The 14,141-nt window shown below is 40.7% G+C and overlaps 1 protein-coding gene across 6 annotated transcripts in view; it reads left to right on the top strand.

The window, feature by feature from the left end:
• The window catches only part of LOC134354245 (nucleolar protein 4-like), a 424,681-nt gene that overhangs the window by 163,145 nt on the left and 247,395 nt on the right, over positions 1–14,141 (top strand). For all 6 annotated transcript variants that reach the window (XM_063063184.1, XM_063063154.1, XM_063063168.1 and 3 more), the window contains one exon: positions 359–471. In XM_063063184.1, the coding sequence (XP_062919254.1) occupies positions 359–471 (113 nt within the window). The remainder of the gene's footprint in view (positions 1–358; positions 472–14,141) is intronic.

Raw genomic sequence — 14,141 nt, 5'->3', positions numbered from 1 at the left:
TCTAAGCCAGAGCTTGCCACTCTAACACTGGCCAACTTGCACAATGCCTATTCTGCTTAAATCTAATTTCTTTTTATTAACCCTTGTCAAGTGCTCAGTTGTGCACAATCCAAAGTGTCCTCAGGAACTGTTGTGTGCAGAATTTCCCAACTGTCCCCGCTTGTTTCTTTTGAACTCTCTCTCTTCCACTGTGCAATCCACCATCTCCTGGGAAACTGACAAGCAGAATGTCCTGACTGCCCCCACTTGCTTCTTTTGAACTCTGTCACATTGCTGTCATCATTGTTGTATTTACTTTTTAAAAATCAGCCTGAACTTGGCATCATGTGTATGAATTCATTTTTCCTTATTTTTGCAGAAAATGAAAAACCAGCATCTTTGGTGACCAGCATGATAGATTATAATATGCCTATTACAATGGCCTACATGAAGCACATGAAACTGCAGTTACTAAGTTCTCACCAAGATGAGGTACTGTACTTTTTAAAGAGAAAACATATGCATAACAAAAGAAAGTGTTTGTCTGCAGTATAGATTTTTTGGATGAATGTTATTATTATTTCAAATGCATAAATTTGAGTCAGAGTCATGGAATAATACAACTCGGAAATGGACCTTAAATTGCCCTTGTCCAAGCCGACCATCAAGTGCAAATCTGTACTAATCCCAGTTACCAGCACTTTGTCCATTGACTTCTGTCCTCATCTAGATACTGCTTACCCTGTGCCTCGTGCCTTCAGAACCCATTAAGGCAGGGTGTTCCAGATTTCTGTGGGTGAAAAAGCTATTTTTCGGATCCCTTCTAAACCTCCTACACCTTATCTTAAGCCTACCCTCTCTGGTTTTAGATATCTTTGCTATGGGGAAAATCTTTCTACGATTTATGCCCTTCATAATTTTATTACCTCTAATAGGTCTCTCTTGGCCTCCTCTGCTCCAAGCCAAACAAACCTAGTGTAGCCAGTGCCTCTCCTCCTAAATGTAATACTTCATCGTAGTCAACATCCTGCCGAACCATCCCTTCACTTTCTCCAGAGGAATACTGCACACAGTATTCAAATGTAATCGTGTCCTTCCTGCAATGTGGTAACCAGAACTGTGCACAGTACTACATCTGTAGCCTAACCAAAGTTTTATTAAGCGTCCTGCTTTTATTATTATGGCTGTCTTCTTTATATCTTTTCTACTTATACTACCACCTGCAGAAATTTTGAAGGCAGCAACACAAGTGGAAAAGGTCTCTCTGTTCCTCATACTCCTGCCCATTGTATAAGTTCTACTGTTATTACTGCTCTTAAATAACATCACTTCTCACTTTTTGAGATTAAATTCCATCAGCCATTGCTCCTATTTTACCAACTGGTCATTCTGTAGCCCATGATCATCTTCCTCATTATCAATAATTGGATAGTTTCCTTCTGAGTGTTGCTTGCTTATAATAAATTTAAACATACTTGCTATAATTTAAAGAGCTAGTCATTAATGTTAGAAATGGGAACAAGGAAATGCTTGCAAACATCAGGTGTTTATACTTGTGTATATATAAACACTACTTTTCATGAATACAGTGGATTCCAGTTAATTGGGCAGCTGCTTATTTGAGCCAATTCTTAAAGAACAAAAATTAATGAGAAAATAGTCAGAATTTCCTTCATTTATTTTGGACACTATACCATTTAATTGGAACATTTAGGCAGAGACTGTTGCCGAAGTTTCTAACTAGCATCAGTTGTGTATAATTATGTGGCCATTAAACATTACACCGTGCTTAGAGTGAACATTTTTTTAAATAGCATCAGTTGCTTGTGTCTGTGTTCAAAAAGTAGTGAGTTTTGTCATTGATAGTTGGGAAGAAGTAAGCACTAAGGCAATTTGCAACTATTTTGTTCACTGCAGTTCCAAGCATTTAAGCTTTGAAATGCATAAACAGCTGAGCTCAAAAATGAAGTGATTTCACTACTTCAACAAGTTAGGAACTACAAAGAATATGAAGATATTGACAATCATCATGAATATTAAAATAAAAATTTGGAGGATACAGTCGTCGAAAGCGTTCTATGAAAGCAGTCCATATTGGCATGGGGCGTCTGCGCTGATTTCATTAACTTACAATCAATCAAAGAACATGGCAGCGTACACTAGATGAATTCCTCCATTGATAACTATTAGGAACTACAGTTTTATTGTACTGTAGTTGTATTATTAATTTTCTAATTTGTTCGGTGCTTAATTTAAATACATCATTTGTCACTCAGTTAAACTGTAATTTGTCTTTTTAATGTGTTTTTAGCTATTTCCATGAAACTTTGGCCAATTGTGGTAGCTGAATAATTGGGGCAAAATATACAGCTCCTGATGCATCCCAATGAACTGAAATCCACTCTACATAAATTAAAGGATATCAAGTGCAATTGTAGCTTTTTATCTAAAGTCTGATATTCTAAACAGAAGTAATATTATTATATGGCTTGTATAGACGAATAAATATTTTCTCCTAATGATTCCAGCATTCTCTATGTGAAAAGCAGTTTGACATAAATTGAATTATTTTGTTGTTGATCTAGATATTCGAACAATTGTTTTGTCACACAGTCATGACCATTTGGTCTTCCTTAAAAGAATGTCGTTGTTAATATTTTAACAATACTGATGTGATTCCTGCCGATGATGATGGAAATCTTCCTAGCGTTATAGCCTGATAAATTTTTTGGTACCAATTTTTTTGAAGTATTTTAAGTTGGACAAAAGAAATACTGTTTCTTAAATAACAATGCACAGCACCTGTGTACAAATTTCAGATGGGATTAATGTCTGCAATGATATTACCAGTTACTCAGAGTATTTTATTGAATCATTTTCACTTGTAATGTCAAATATTTTCATTTGATAAGACTCCTCACTCTAAGTAAGAAAGTGAGCTCCAGTTCTGTCAAGTGATCCTTTGATCCGAGCATGGTGTGAACTGGAAATGCAATCCTAGAATCACAGATATATTTGTAAACATCAAAGCTGCCCTCCGGTTCCAATTTCTTTCCTTGTCTTAATGACAGTAGGAAAGCAGGTCACCGTTTGGAAGTTGTGTAGCCATTGAGATCAGTTGGCATCTTGTGATGTCCACATCTTTACTCTTGGGGCATACTCTTAGTTTGTGGTATCTCCTTTGAAACCATGCAACACCTTTATGTGATGTAGCTGGGATTATAAACTTGTTTAGGCAATTGAGATTTGGGTATCCTTGAGCAATGTCTACTCCAGCACAAGCCTCACACTTTTGAGAGAGTAGTTCATTGTGCAGATTTCGTGCTTCCTCAACACTATCTACCCCTCCACCTGTCTTGTATTTTCTTCAAATTTGGCCACAAAGCCATCAATTCCATCATCCGAAATATGGACATGTAACGTGAAAAGAAACAGTCCCAACACTAAACCCTGCAGAAAACCACTAGTCACTGGCAATCAGCCAATGGGAAAAGGCAAGTCAAGTCAAGTGTATTGTCTTTTAACTATATACGTGCATATAACCACATAATGTATATAGAAATGAGACAATATTTCTTTGAGCCAGGGTGTAAAGCACAGTAGTACACATAACACACAGCACATGATAACCTGCGAAGGTACAGATAAAATCTACAGATGAACCACACATAAATAACAAACTAAAATTCATTAATTTTAAATATTGTAAGGTACGGACAGATTAACCAGTGACAGTTTAAATATGATGCGGCCAGGAGTTCAGAAGCCTAATGGCCTGGGGAAGAAACTGCTTCTCATCCTGACCATTCTTACTTTTATGCCTGATTGCAAAAAGTAAAAGAGGATGCTGGATGGATGGGTGGGATCTTTAATGATATTAAGGGCAGGCTTCTGATAAATGTCCCCAATGGTTGGTACAGAGACCCCTATGATCCTCTTAGCTGTTCTCGCTGTACTTTGTAGAGACTTCTGGTCCAGTACTTGACTCCTCCCACGCTAGATGGAGATGCAAATTGTCGGAATGCTCTCAGTGGTGCTCCTGTAAAATGCAGTTAAGATGGGGGAGGGAAGCCTTGCTTGCCTTAATCTTCTTAGGAAGTGAAGGCATTGCTCTGCCTTCTTGTCAAGGAGGTAATATTAAGGGACCAGGTGAGGTCATCCATTATGCGAACTCCCAGCAACTTAGTGTACTTAACTCTCTCTACGGATGAGCCCTGTATTTGCAGAGGGGTTTGGTTTGTCTGCACCTTCCTGAAGTCCATAATGATTTCCTTTGTCTTCTCCATGTTCAGGCGTAGGTTGTTCTTCTCTCACCAATCCACCAGCTGCTCCACTTCATTTCTAAACTCCGTCTCATCATTGTTCTTGATAAGACCAACCACTGTAATGTCATCCACAAACTTGATGAAAAGGTTTGAGCTGGATCTCCCTTTATTCCCATTCTTTTATCCGTGCTGGTATCTTTCCTTTATTCCCATTCTTTTATCCATGCTGGTATCTTTCCTGTTACCCTGTCAGCCAATCTTTTATCTATGCTGGTTTTTTTTCTCTAATCTCGTTAGGTCTATCCTGTGCGGCACCTTGTCAAAGGTCTTCTGAAAATCCATGTAAACAACATCCTCTGACTTCCCGTTATCAATCCTGCGTGTTATTTTCTCAAAGAATTCCAACAGGTTTGTCAGGCTAGATTTCCCCTTAAGGAAACCATGTTGGTTTTGGCCTGTTTTATCATGTGCCTCCAAATACCCTGAAACCTCATCCTCAATAATGGACTTCACATATCCCAACCACTGAAGTTGGGCTCTCTGGCCTATAATTTCTTTTCTTCTGCCTCCCTCCCCTATTAAAAGAGTGGAGTGACATTTAAATTTTCTAGTCCTCTGGAACCAATCCAGAATCTAATGATTTTTTTAAAGGTCATTACTAATGCCTCTACAATCTCTTCAGCTACTTCTTTCAGAACCCTGGGGATGTAGTTCATCTGGTTCAGGTGACTTATCTACTTTCAGACCTTTCAGCTTCCCAAGCACCTTCTCCTTAGTAATAGCAACTACACTCAGAGCTCAAAGAAGCTCAGAGACTTCAAGAAGCTGGATCCTGTCAGGTGGTAAGAGTGGGATCCCTCACCTCTGCCCCTCTGGCCCTCAACATAGGTGTCCCTCAGGGCTGTGTCCCTAAGCCCCATCCTTTACTCTCTGTAAACCCATGACTGTGTCGCCACCCACAGCTCTAATCTGCTAATTACATTTGCTGATGATACTATATTGACTGGCCTGATCTCAAATAATAACGAGGCAGCCTACAGAAAAGTCATCATCCTGACACAGTGGTGTCAAGGAAACAATCTCTTCCTCAATGTTGCAAAAACAAAGGAGCTGGCTGTAGACAACAGGAGGAATGGAGACTGGTTAACCCCTATTGACATCAATGGATCTGGGGTTGAGAGGTTGAATAACTTTAAGTTCCTCGCCATGCACATCACCAAGGATCTCACGTGATCTGTACATATCGGCTGTGTGGTGAAAAAAGAACAACAGTGCCTCTTTCACCTCAGACGGTTGAAGAAGTTTGGTATGAGTCCCCAGATCCGAAGAACTTTCTACAGGCGCACAATTGAGAGCATCCTGACTGGCTGCATAACTGCCTGGTAATGGGAACTATACTTCCCTCAATCACAGAACTCTACAGAGAGTGGTGTGGACAACCCTGTGCATCTGCGGATTCAGGATATTTACAAAGACAGGTGTGTAAAAGGGCTCAAAGGATCATTAGGAATCCGAGTTACCCCAACCGCAAACTGTTCCAGCTGCTACCATCCGGGAAACTGTACTGCAGCATAAAAGCCAGAATCAACAAGCCGTGGGACAGCTTCTTCCACCAGGCCATCAGACTGATTAATTCATGCTGATACAATTGTATTTCTATGTTATATTAAGTGCCCTGTTGTAAATACTATTTATTGCAAATCACTAAACATTGCATGTTTAGACAGAGACATAACGTAAAGATTTTTACTCCTCAAGTGTATGAAGGATGTAAGTAATAAAGTTAATTCAATTCAATTCAATTCTGCCACCTGACACTCTCAGATTTCTGGCATTCTGCTAGTGTCTTCCGCGTAAATCCTGACGCAAAGTACTTATTAAGTTCGCTCGCTATTTCTTTGACCCTTAATACTACCTCTGCGGTGTCAGTTTCTAGCAGTCCAATATGCATTCTCACCTCTCTTACTCTTTATATGTCTGAAAACGACTTTGGTGTCCTCTTTTATATTAATGGCTGGCTTACCTTCATATTTCATCTTTTCTGTCCTCAAGGCTTTTTTAGTTGTCTTTGTTGGCTTTTAAAATCTTCCCAATTAAAACTTTCCACTATTTTTTGCTGTAGCATATGCCATCTAATTTGCTTTTATGCTGTCTTTGACTTCCCTTGTTAGCCACGGTTGCCTTATCCTGTGTTTAGAATACTTTTTCAACTTTGGAATATATCTATATTGTAGCTTCCGAATTTCACCCAGAAATTCCAGCCATTGCTGTCCTGCATCATCCCTGCTAGTGTCCCCTTCTAGTCAATTTTGAACAGATCCTCTGTTGTGCCTCTGTAATTCCCTTTACTCCCTGTAATACTGATACATTGACTTTATCTTTTCCCTTTCAAACTGCAGGGTGAATTCTATCATATTATGATCCCTGTCTCCTAAGAGTCCCTTTACCTTAAGCTTCCTAATCAAATCAGCTTCATTACATAACACTCAATTCAGAATTGCCTTTCCCCTAGTGGGCTCAACCACAAGCTGCTCTAAAAAAATCATCTCGTTGGCATTCTACAAACTCCATCTCTTGGATCCAACACCAACTTGATTTTCCCAATCTACTTGCATATTGAAATTCCCCATGACTATCATAATATTGCCCAGTTACATATCTTTTCTATATCCTGTTGTATTATATATCTGACATCCTGGTATCTGTTCGGAGGCCTGTATATAATCCCCATCTTTTTACTTTTGCAGTTTCTTAACTCTACCCACACAGATTCTACATCTTCTGATCACCACTTTCTAAAGATTTGATTTCATTTTTTACTGACAGAGCCATCCCAACCCTTCTGCCCATCTGCCTGTCCTTTCGATACAATGTGCATCCTTAGATGCAAGGTCTAAAATGGTTCTTTCAAGCATAAGTCAGTTATGCCCACAACGTCACACTTGCCAACTCTAACTGTGCTACAGGTTCATCCATCTTATTCTGTATACGGCATGCATTCAATCCTTTTTCATTTTGCTCCCATGTTACACTTCAACTCATCCCACTGACTGTAATCTTGCCCTATTATCTGCCTGTCCTTCTTCACAGTCTCACTACACACTTCATCTACTTGTGTACCAACTGCACCATCTTCAGCCCTATCACTGTGGTTCCCATTCCCCTGCCAAATGAGTTTAAATCCTCCCCAACAGCTCTAGCAAACCTGCCACGAAGATATTAGTTCCCTCAGGTTCAGGTGTAACCTGCCCTTGTTGTTTAGGCCGTACCTTCCCCAGAAGAGATCCCAATGATCTAGACATCTGAAACCCTACTCCGTACCATTTCCTCAGTCACACATTCATTTGACATATCATCCTGTTGTTACCTTAACTAGCTTATGGCACAGGCAGCAATCCAGAATTTACTACCTCGGAGATTCTGCTTTTTAGCTTCTACCCAGCTCCTTATATTCTCGCTTCAGGACATTCTCCCTTTTCCTACCTATGTTGTTGGTACCAATATGTACCATGGCTTCTTGCTGCTCAATCTCCCCCTTTAGAATGCTGTGGACCCAATCAGAGACGCCCCTTGACCCTGGTGTCAGGGAGGCAACACACCATCTAAGTATCTCTTTCATATCCACAAAATCTCCTGTCTGCTCCACTAACTATGGAATCCCTTGTCACTACTGCTCTTCCCTTCTGAGCCACATGGTCAGACTCAGTGCTAGAGACCCAGTCGCAGTCGCTTCTCCTGGTAGGTCATCCACCCTCCCTACCCTCACCCCTGCCCCGCCCCCCAATTATCCACAGAACAGTCCTCTGGTGTACTCTGCATAGGTTGTTTATCCTCTTTCCCTCTCTTGACAGTCACCTAGCTACCTTCCCACTTGCCTCTTTAAGAGTGACTACCTCCCTGTAGCTCCTATCTATCTCCTCCTCATTCTCCTGTTTGAGCTGAAGGTCATTGAGCTACAGCTCCAGTTCCTTAACATGGCCTCTAAGGAGCTGCAGTTCGATGCACTCCCAGGTCTCCCAGTGTTTCCAAGTGTCACATAAAGAACATACCACTAACACTGGACCCAGTCTCACTGCATTAAATATGTACTAATAGACAAAGAAGGAGGGAAATAAAGTTTGAAGTTCAAAGTAACTGTATTATCACAGTGCATATATGTCTGTATATCCAACCCTGAGATTCATTTTCTTGCGGCATTCACAGTGAATACAAAGAAACACAATAGAATCAATAAAAGACTGCGCCCAACAAGACAGACAAATACCAATGTGCGAAAGACAACAAATTGTGTACTTAGGTTGTTGGAACAGTTCAATGATGGGGTGAGTGAAGTTATCCCCTGTGGTTCAAGAGCCTGATGGTTGAGGGCTAATAGCTGTTCCTGAGCCTGGTGGTATGGGTCTTGAAGTTCCTGTTTCTTCTTTCTGCTGGCAACAATGCAAAGAGAGCATGGCCTGAATGGTGGGGGTGGGGGTACTTGATAGATGCTGCTTTCCTATGACAGTGCTCTGTCCAGGTGTGCACTAGGCAGAACACTGAGGCTGTCTACAAGAAGGGTCAGAGCCGTCTCTATTTCCTGAGGAGACTGAGGTCCTTTAACATCTGCAGGACGATGCTGAGGATGTTCTACGAATCTGTGGTGGCCAGTGCGATCATGTTTGCTGTTGTGTGCTGGGGCGGCAGGCTGAGGGTAGCAGACACCAACAGAATCAACAAACTCATTCGTAAGGCCAGTGATGTTGTGGGGATGGAACTGGACTGTCTCACGGTGGTGTCTGAAAAGAGGATGCTGTCTAAGTTGCTGTCTTGGTCAATGTCTCCCATCCACTACATAATGTACTGGGTGGGCACAGGAGTACATTCAGCCAGATACTCATTCCTCCGAGATGCAGCACAGAGCATCATAGGAAGTCATTCCTGCCTGTGGCCATCAAACTTTACAACTTCTCCCTTGGAGGGTCAGACACCCTGAGCCAATAGGCTGGTCCTGGACTTATTTCCTGGCATAATTTACATATTACTATTTAACTATTTATGGTTTTTTACTATTTAATTATTTATGGTGCAACTGTAATGAAAACCAATTTCCCCCAGGATCAATAAAGTATGACTATGACTATGACTTACTGGTGGAGAGGGTTTTAACTGTGATTACCTGTGATTTACCTGGGCTGCATCCACTACAATTTTGTAGGCTTTTCCATTCAAGGATGATGGTTTATCCAAATCAGGCCATGATGCATCCAGTCAATATACTCTCCACTGCACATCTATAGAAGTTTGTCAAAGTTTTAGATAATATGCGGAATCTTTGCAAACTTCTAAGAAAGTAGTGGCACTGCTGTGCTTTCTTTGTAATGGCACCTATGTGCGGGACTGAGGACAGATCTTCTGAAATGCTAACACTGAGTAATTTAAAGTTTCTGACTCTGTCCACTTACTAGAAACTTACTTACACCCTTTGCCTGTTCTTGCCCAAGCTCGTTCTTGGGGAAACCTGCTGAGCTAAAGCCTGGCCACTCTAACACTGTCCACTCAACAATGGCTGCTCCTACAATGGCCACTTGTACCTCGCTTCTTTTTATTGGCCCTTGCTGAGTACCTAAACAATTGCTAAGAGTGCCGAAGAGATTGCTTAAGTGCCTATAAGGATAACTAAGAAAATAGTTGGACCACTCAAGGATAAAGGGGGAAACTTTTGCTTGGATGCAGAGAATGTGAGTGAGGTACTTAATGAGTACTTTGCATCAGTATTTGCTAAGGAAAAGGATTTGGAGGACCGAGGGAACAACGCTAAGTGTATAAATATGTTAGGGTGTTTAGAGGTCAAGAAGGAGGAAGTATTGGGCCTCGTAATAAGTCCCCAGGGCCTGATGGGATTTACCCCAGGTTATTGAAGGAGGTAACAGATGAGATTGCTCAGCCCTTGACCAGCATCTTTGTGTCCTCTCCAGCCACAGGTGATGTCCCGGAGGACTAGCTAGTGGCTAATGTTGTACCTCTATTTAAGAAGGGAACAAGGGAAAGTACTGAGAACTATAGACTGGTGAGTCCCACATCAGTTTTAGGGAAATTGCTGGAGAAAATTCTCAGGGATAGGATATATGGGCATTTGGAAACACATGGCCTAATGAGGGAGAGCATGGCTCTGTGTGTGGCAGAATGTGCCTTACCAACTTGATGGAGTTTTTTGACAAGGTGACAAGAGAGATTGATGAGGGTAGGGCAGTGGATGTTGTCTGCATGGATTTTAGTAAGCTGTTTTTACAAAGTCTCTCATGGGAGGCTAATCCAGAAGATTAAGATGCATGGGATCCATAGCGAATTGCCTGTTTGGATTCAGAATTGGCTTACACATAGAAGACAGAGGGTAGTGGTTGAAGGAACAAATTTGAGCTGGAGGTCTGTAATTAGTGGAGCTTAGCAGGGATCTCTGCTGTTTGTAATGTATGTAAATGACCTGAATGAAAATGTAGATGGGTGTGTAAGTTTGTGGATGATGGATATTGTAGAAGACTGACAAAGAATACAACATGGTATAAATGGAATTTAACACAGATAAATGTGAGGTTTTTCACCTCGGTAGGGAAAATGCAAGGAGACAGTGCACTGTTAGGGCAGGATCCTTAACAGTGTTGCTGAGCAGAGAGATCTTGGGATCCAAGTTCACAGCTTGTTGGAAGTTGCTACACAGGTTGATAAGGTGGTTAAGAAGGTTTATGGAATGCTTGCTTTTATTAGTTGAGGCATTGAGTTCAAAGGTCAGGAGGTTATGTTGCAACTTTATAAAACTCTGGTTAGGCCACATCTGGAGTACTGCGTACAATTCTTGTTGCCAAATTATAGAAAGGATGTTGCAGCTTTTGAGTGGGTGCAAAAGAGGTTTACCGGGATGTTGACTGGTTTAGAGAGCATGTGTTATCATGAGAGGCTGGGATAAACTTGGGTTATTTTCTTTGGAGTGTCGGAGGCTGAGGGGAGATCTGATAGAGGTTTACAAGATTATGAGAGGCATAGATAGAGTGGACAGAGTATCTGTTTCCTTGAGTTGAAATGTCTGATATCAGAGGGTAAGCATTGAAGGTGAGAGGGGATAGCTTCAAGGGGAATGTATGGGGTAAGGTTTTTTTACTCAGAGATTGGTGGATGCTTGGAATATGCTGCCTGGTATGGTGGTAGAGGTGAATGCATCAGAGGCTTTAAAGAGATGTTTGGATAGGCACATGGATGTGAGGAAGATGGATATGAACTTGAGGTAGGGAGGAGGAATTAGTGTTTGAGTGTTTTTGATTTGCTTTTTAGCTGGTTCGGCACAACATTGATAGCCAAATAGCCTTTTCCTGTGCTGTACTCTTCTATGTTCTATTTTCTATGATTGAAGTCTGTCGAATGTCCTGAAAGACCCCAAGCTCTTTTTAAACCTCACACCGCCTCAGACAAATAGCAACTGCTCACAATGATTGCAGCCTACCAAAAAGTCCCGGAAAGCCCCGAGCTCTTATTAAACCTTGTGCTGCCTCAGCTTAACAGCTTCTTTTAAGCATGAAAGAGAGGAGGAGTTCTAGGTAGATATAATATTTTCAGAATACTCACAGTTAAATTTTCAGTGTTTGACGAGTATACATTGTGTAACTAAGGCAATGGCAATCTTGAGGCTGAATGTTGGAATAACAGTCAAAGTAATGGCTGGTCAGGGGAATACTGAAGTCAGTATACAAGTAAATAGTCTCGCCGATGCTTTTGCAAGAATATCATGCTGTGGTTCACTTCTGGTATTGTTATGGTGAAATCTGGTCCTCAGGAGATCAGATCTGCATTAAACCCTAAAGCAGGGTTGATGCAAATTAAAAACAGCATCAACCCAACCTAAGGTCGTGTAATCTCATGAGAGAGGTTTATTAAAAAAAATTAAGAAACTAATCTCATGAAATTTAAAAAAAAATCCTGACCTTAATGAAATAGGGCAATCTCCAGAAGAATTGCAAGTTCTACTAATGCTGGTTGCCCCATAATTTACTCTTTTCAGCTTGGAATGTCCTTCAAAAGAGAATGAGTTGAGATTCTAATAGCGTATTAAGAAATTTTAGCCATGCTGTTCTTTGATAATTTTTTTCCCGGATGTTATTGACTTTCTATAGAAGTACTTGCGAGCATCTAACCTTCTTTACATGCACTTTCTATTCTTCTCACTTTACTCAATTAAGCTATTCAGTTGGACTGTACCTACTTCCTTCATGAATTTAGAATCTATAACTTTTCAAGCCTTCAAGTTTCCAGTTCTTTAACCCTGTTTTTGTGTTTGAGACCCTTAAAGCGAGAATCATTTTGGAATTTCAAAATAGGATCTTCTCCAGAAGCTTGTATTTTCCATCATATTTGATTTTTTAAAAAGTACTCAAGATATAACTGCACAGCTGAACTGTGGTATTTTCATTGTGTCATCCTAGTAATGCAGCCTGAGGTCCTATTTTTGTTGTCTTATCAATTGCAAATATTGAGTTCTAAAGTTAGAAAGCGCAAGTTGGGCCGTGTGGTAGCGTAACAGCTAGCACAAGGCCTTTCAGTAAAGGGACCTGGATTCAATACCTGCTTTTGCTGCTTGTAAGGAGTTTGTACATTCTTTGTGACTGTGTGGGTTTCCGCCCACAATCCAAGGATGTACTGGATGGTCCTACGATTAGGTTAGGGTTACAGGGATTGGTGGGTGGCATGGCTTGCAGGAGTGGATGGGCCTATTCTGTGCTGTATATCAATCAATCAATCAATAAATAAATAAATAAGCAAGAAAGAGGCCCGCATTGACAATAAAGCATTTATCTACACTAATCCCACTGCTTTTCACTTGCTTTCCCATTAACTACGTCACTAACCTCTACCTGACTCTCCTGCTGTCAGGGTTAGGATTACAGTGGCCAATTACCTCCCAATCTGTATGTCCTTTGCATGTAGGAGGAAATAGGAGTACTCAGGGGAAATACACACTGGGAAAATAAACAACACCTGAGCTCAGGATTGAAGTTTAACCTTTGGGTCTGATGGGTATTTCAAACTGCTGCAGCACTATCCTACCTATATTATTTGGATTTTAAGATTGCAATCTTCAGTTTATGGGCATCAGAAAATAACGTTTGCAACAGAAAGAAGCAGAAAGTGGCTAACTGATCTGCAGAACAGAAGATTTTCAGCTTTGAAGCTCACATTTACTTAATTATTTTAACAGAAAAGGATACACTACCTATACGTAGACCAAAGGTATTCACTGCATGAAATAACTATAGAGACAGAGCTGAGAAATTCCTTCATATTACAGATTTATTATAATGAAGATTACCTTATTTTACTGAGTGAAATCTGACTTTCTGTTTCTGGGCCAAACCACATTCCTCCAGTTGAAGAGAGTTGGACTTTGCCCATCCATAATCAATTCATTCTACAGATAAACAGTAGAGAGCATCCTAACAAGCTGCATTACAGCTTGGTATGGAAAGTGCACTGCAGTGGACAGGAGGCTCTCCGACGGGTAGTCAGAACTGTCCAATGCATCACTGACACCTGCTTACCCACCATCAAGAACACATATACAGAAAGGTGCCAGAAAAGGACCAGTAACATCGTGAAGGATCCCACGCACCCTGCCCTTGAACTGTTCGTCTCATTCCCATCAACAAAGAGGCTACATGGGAGGCTTTCTTTATCAACAAACTCTGCCACTAACTTATTATTTCTCATCAGTAACCTTATGCACAGTATAGCATCACTTTATGGACATCTATGTATGTAAGCTATATTATGTACAGTATTTATATTGTGTATTTTTTGTATTATTATTGTGTTCTTTATCTTTTATGTTTTCTTTGTGCTAGATCAGATCTAGGGTAACTATTATTTCATTCTCCT

Source organism: Mobula hypostoma, chromosome 1, assembly GCF_963921235.1.
Source record: "Mobula hypostoma chromosome 1, sMobHyp1.1, whole genome shotgun sequence".
In the NCBI taxonomy this organism is placed as follows: Eukaryota; Metazoa; Chordata; class Chondrichthyes; order Myliobatiformes; family Myliobatidae; genus Mobula; species Mobula hypostoma.
Note: the sequence above shows the minus strand (reverse complement) of the source record. Positions and strands in the feature narration are given on the sequence as shown.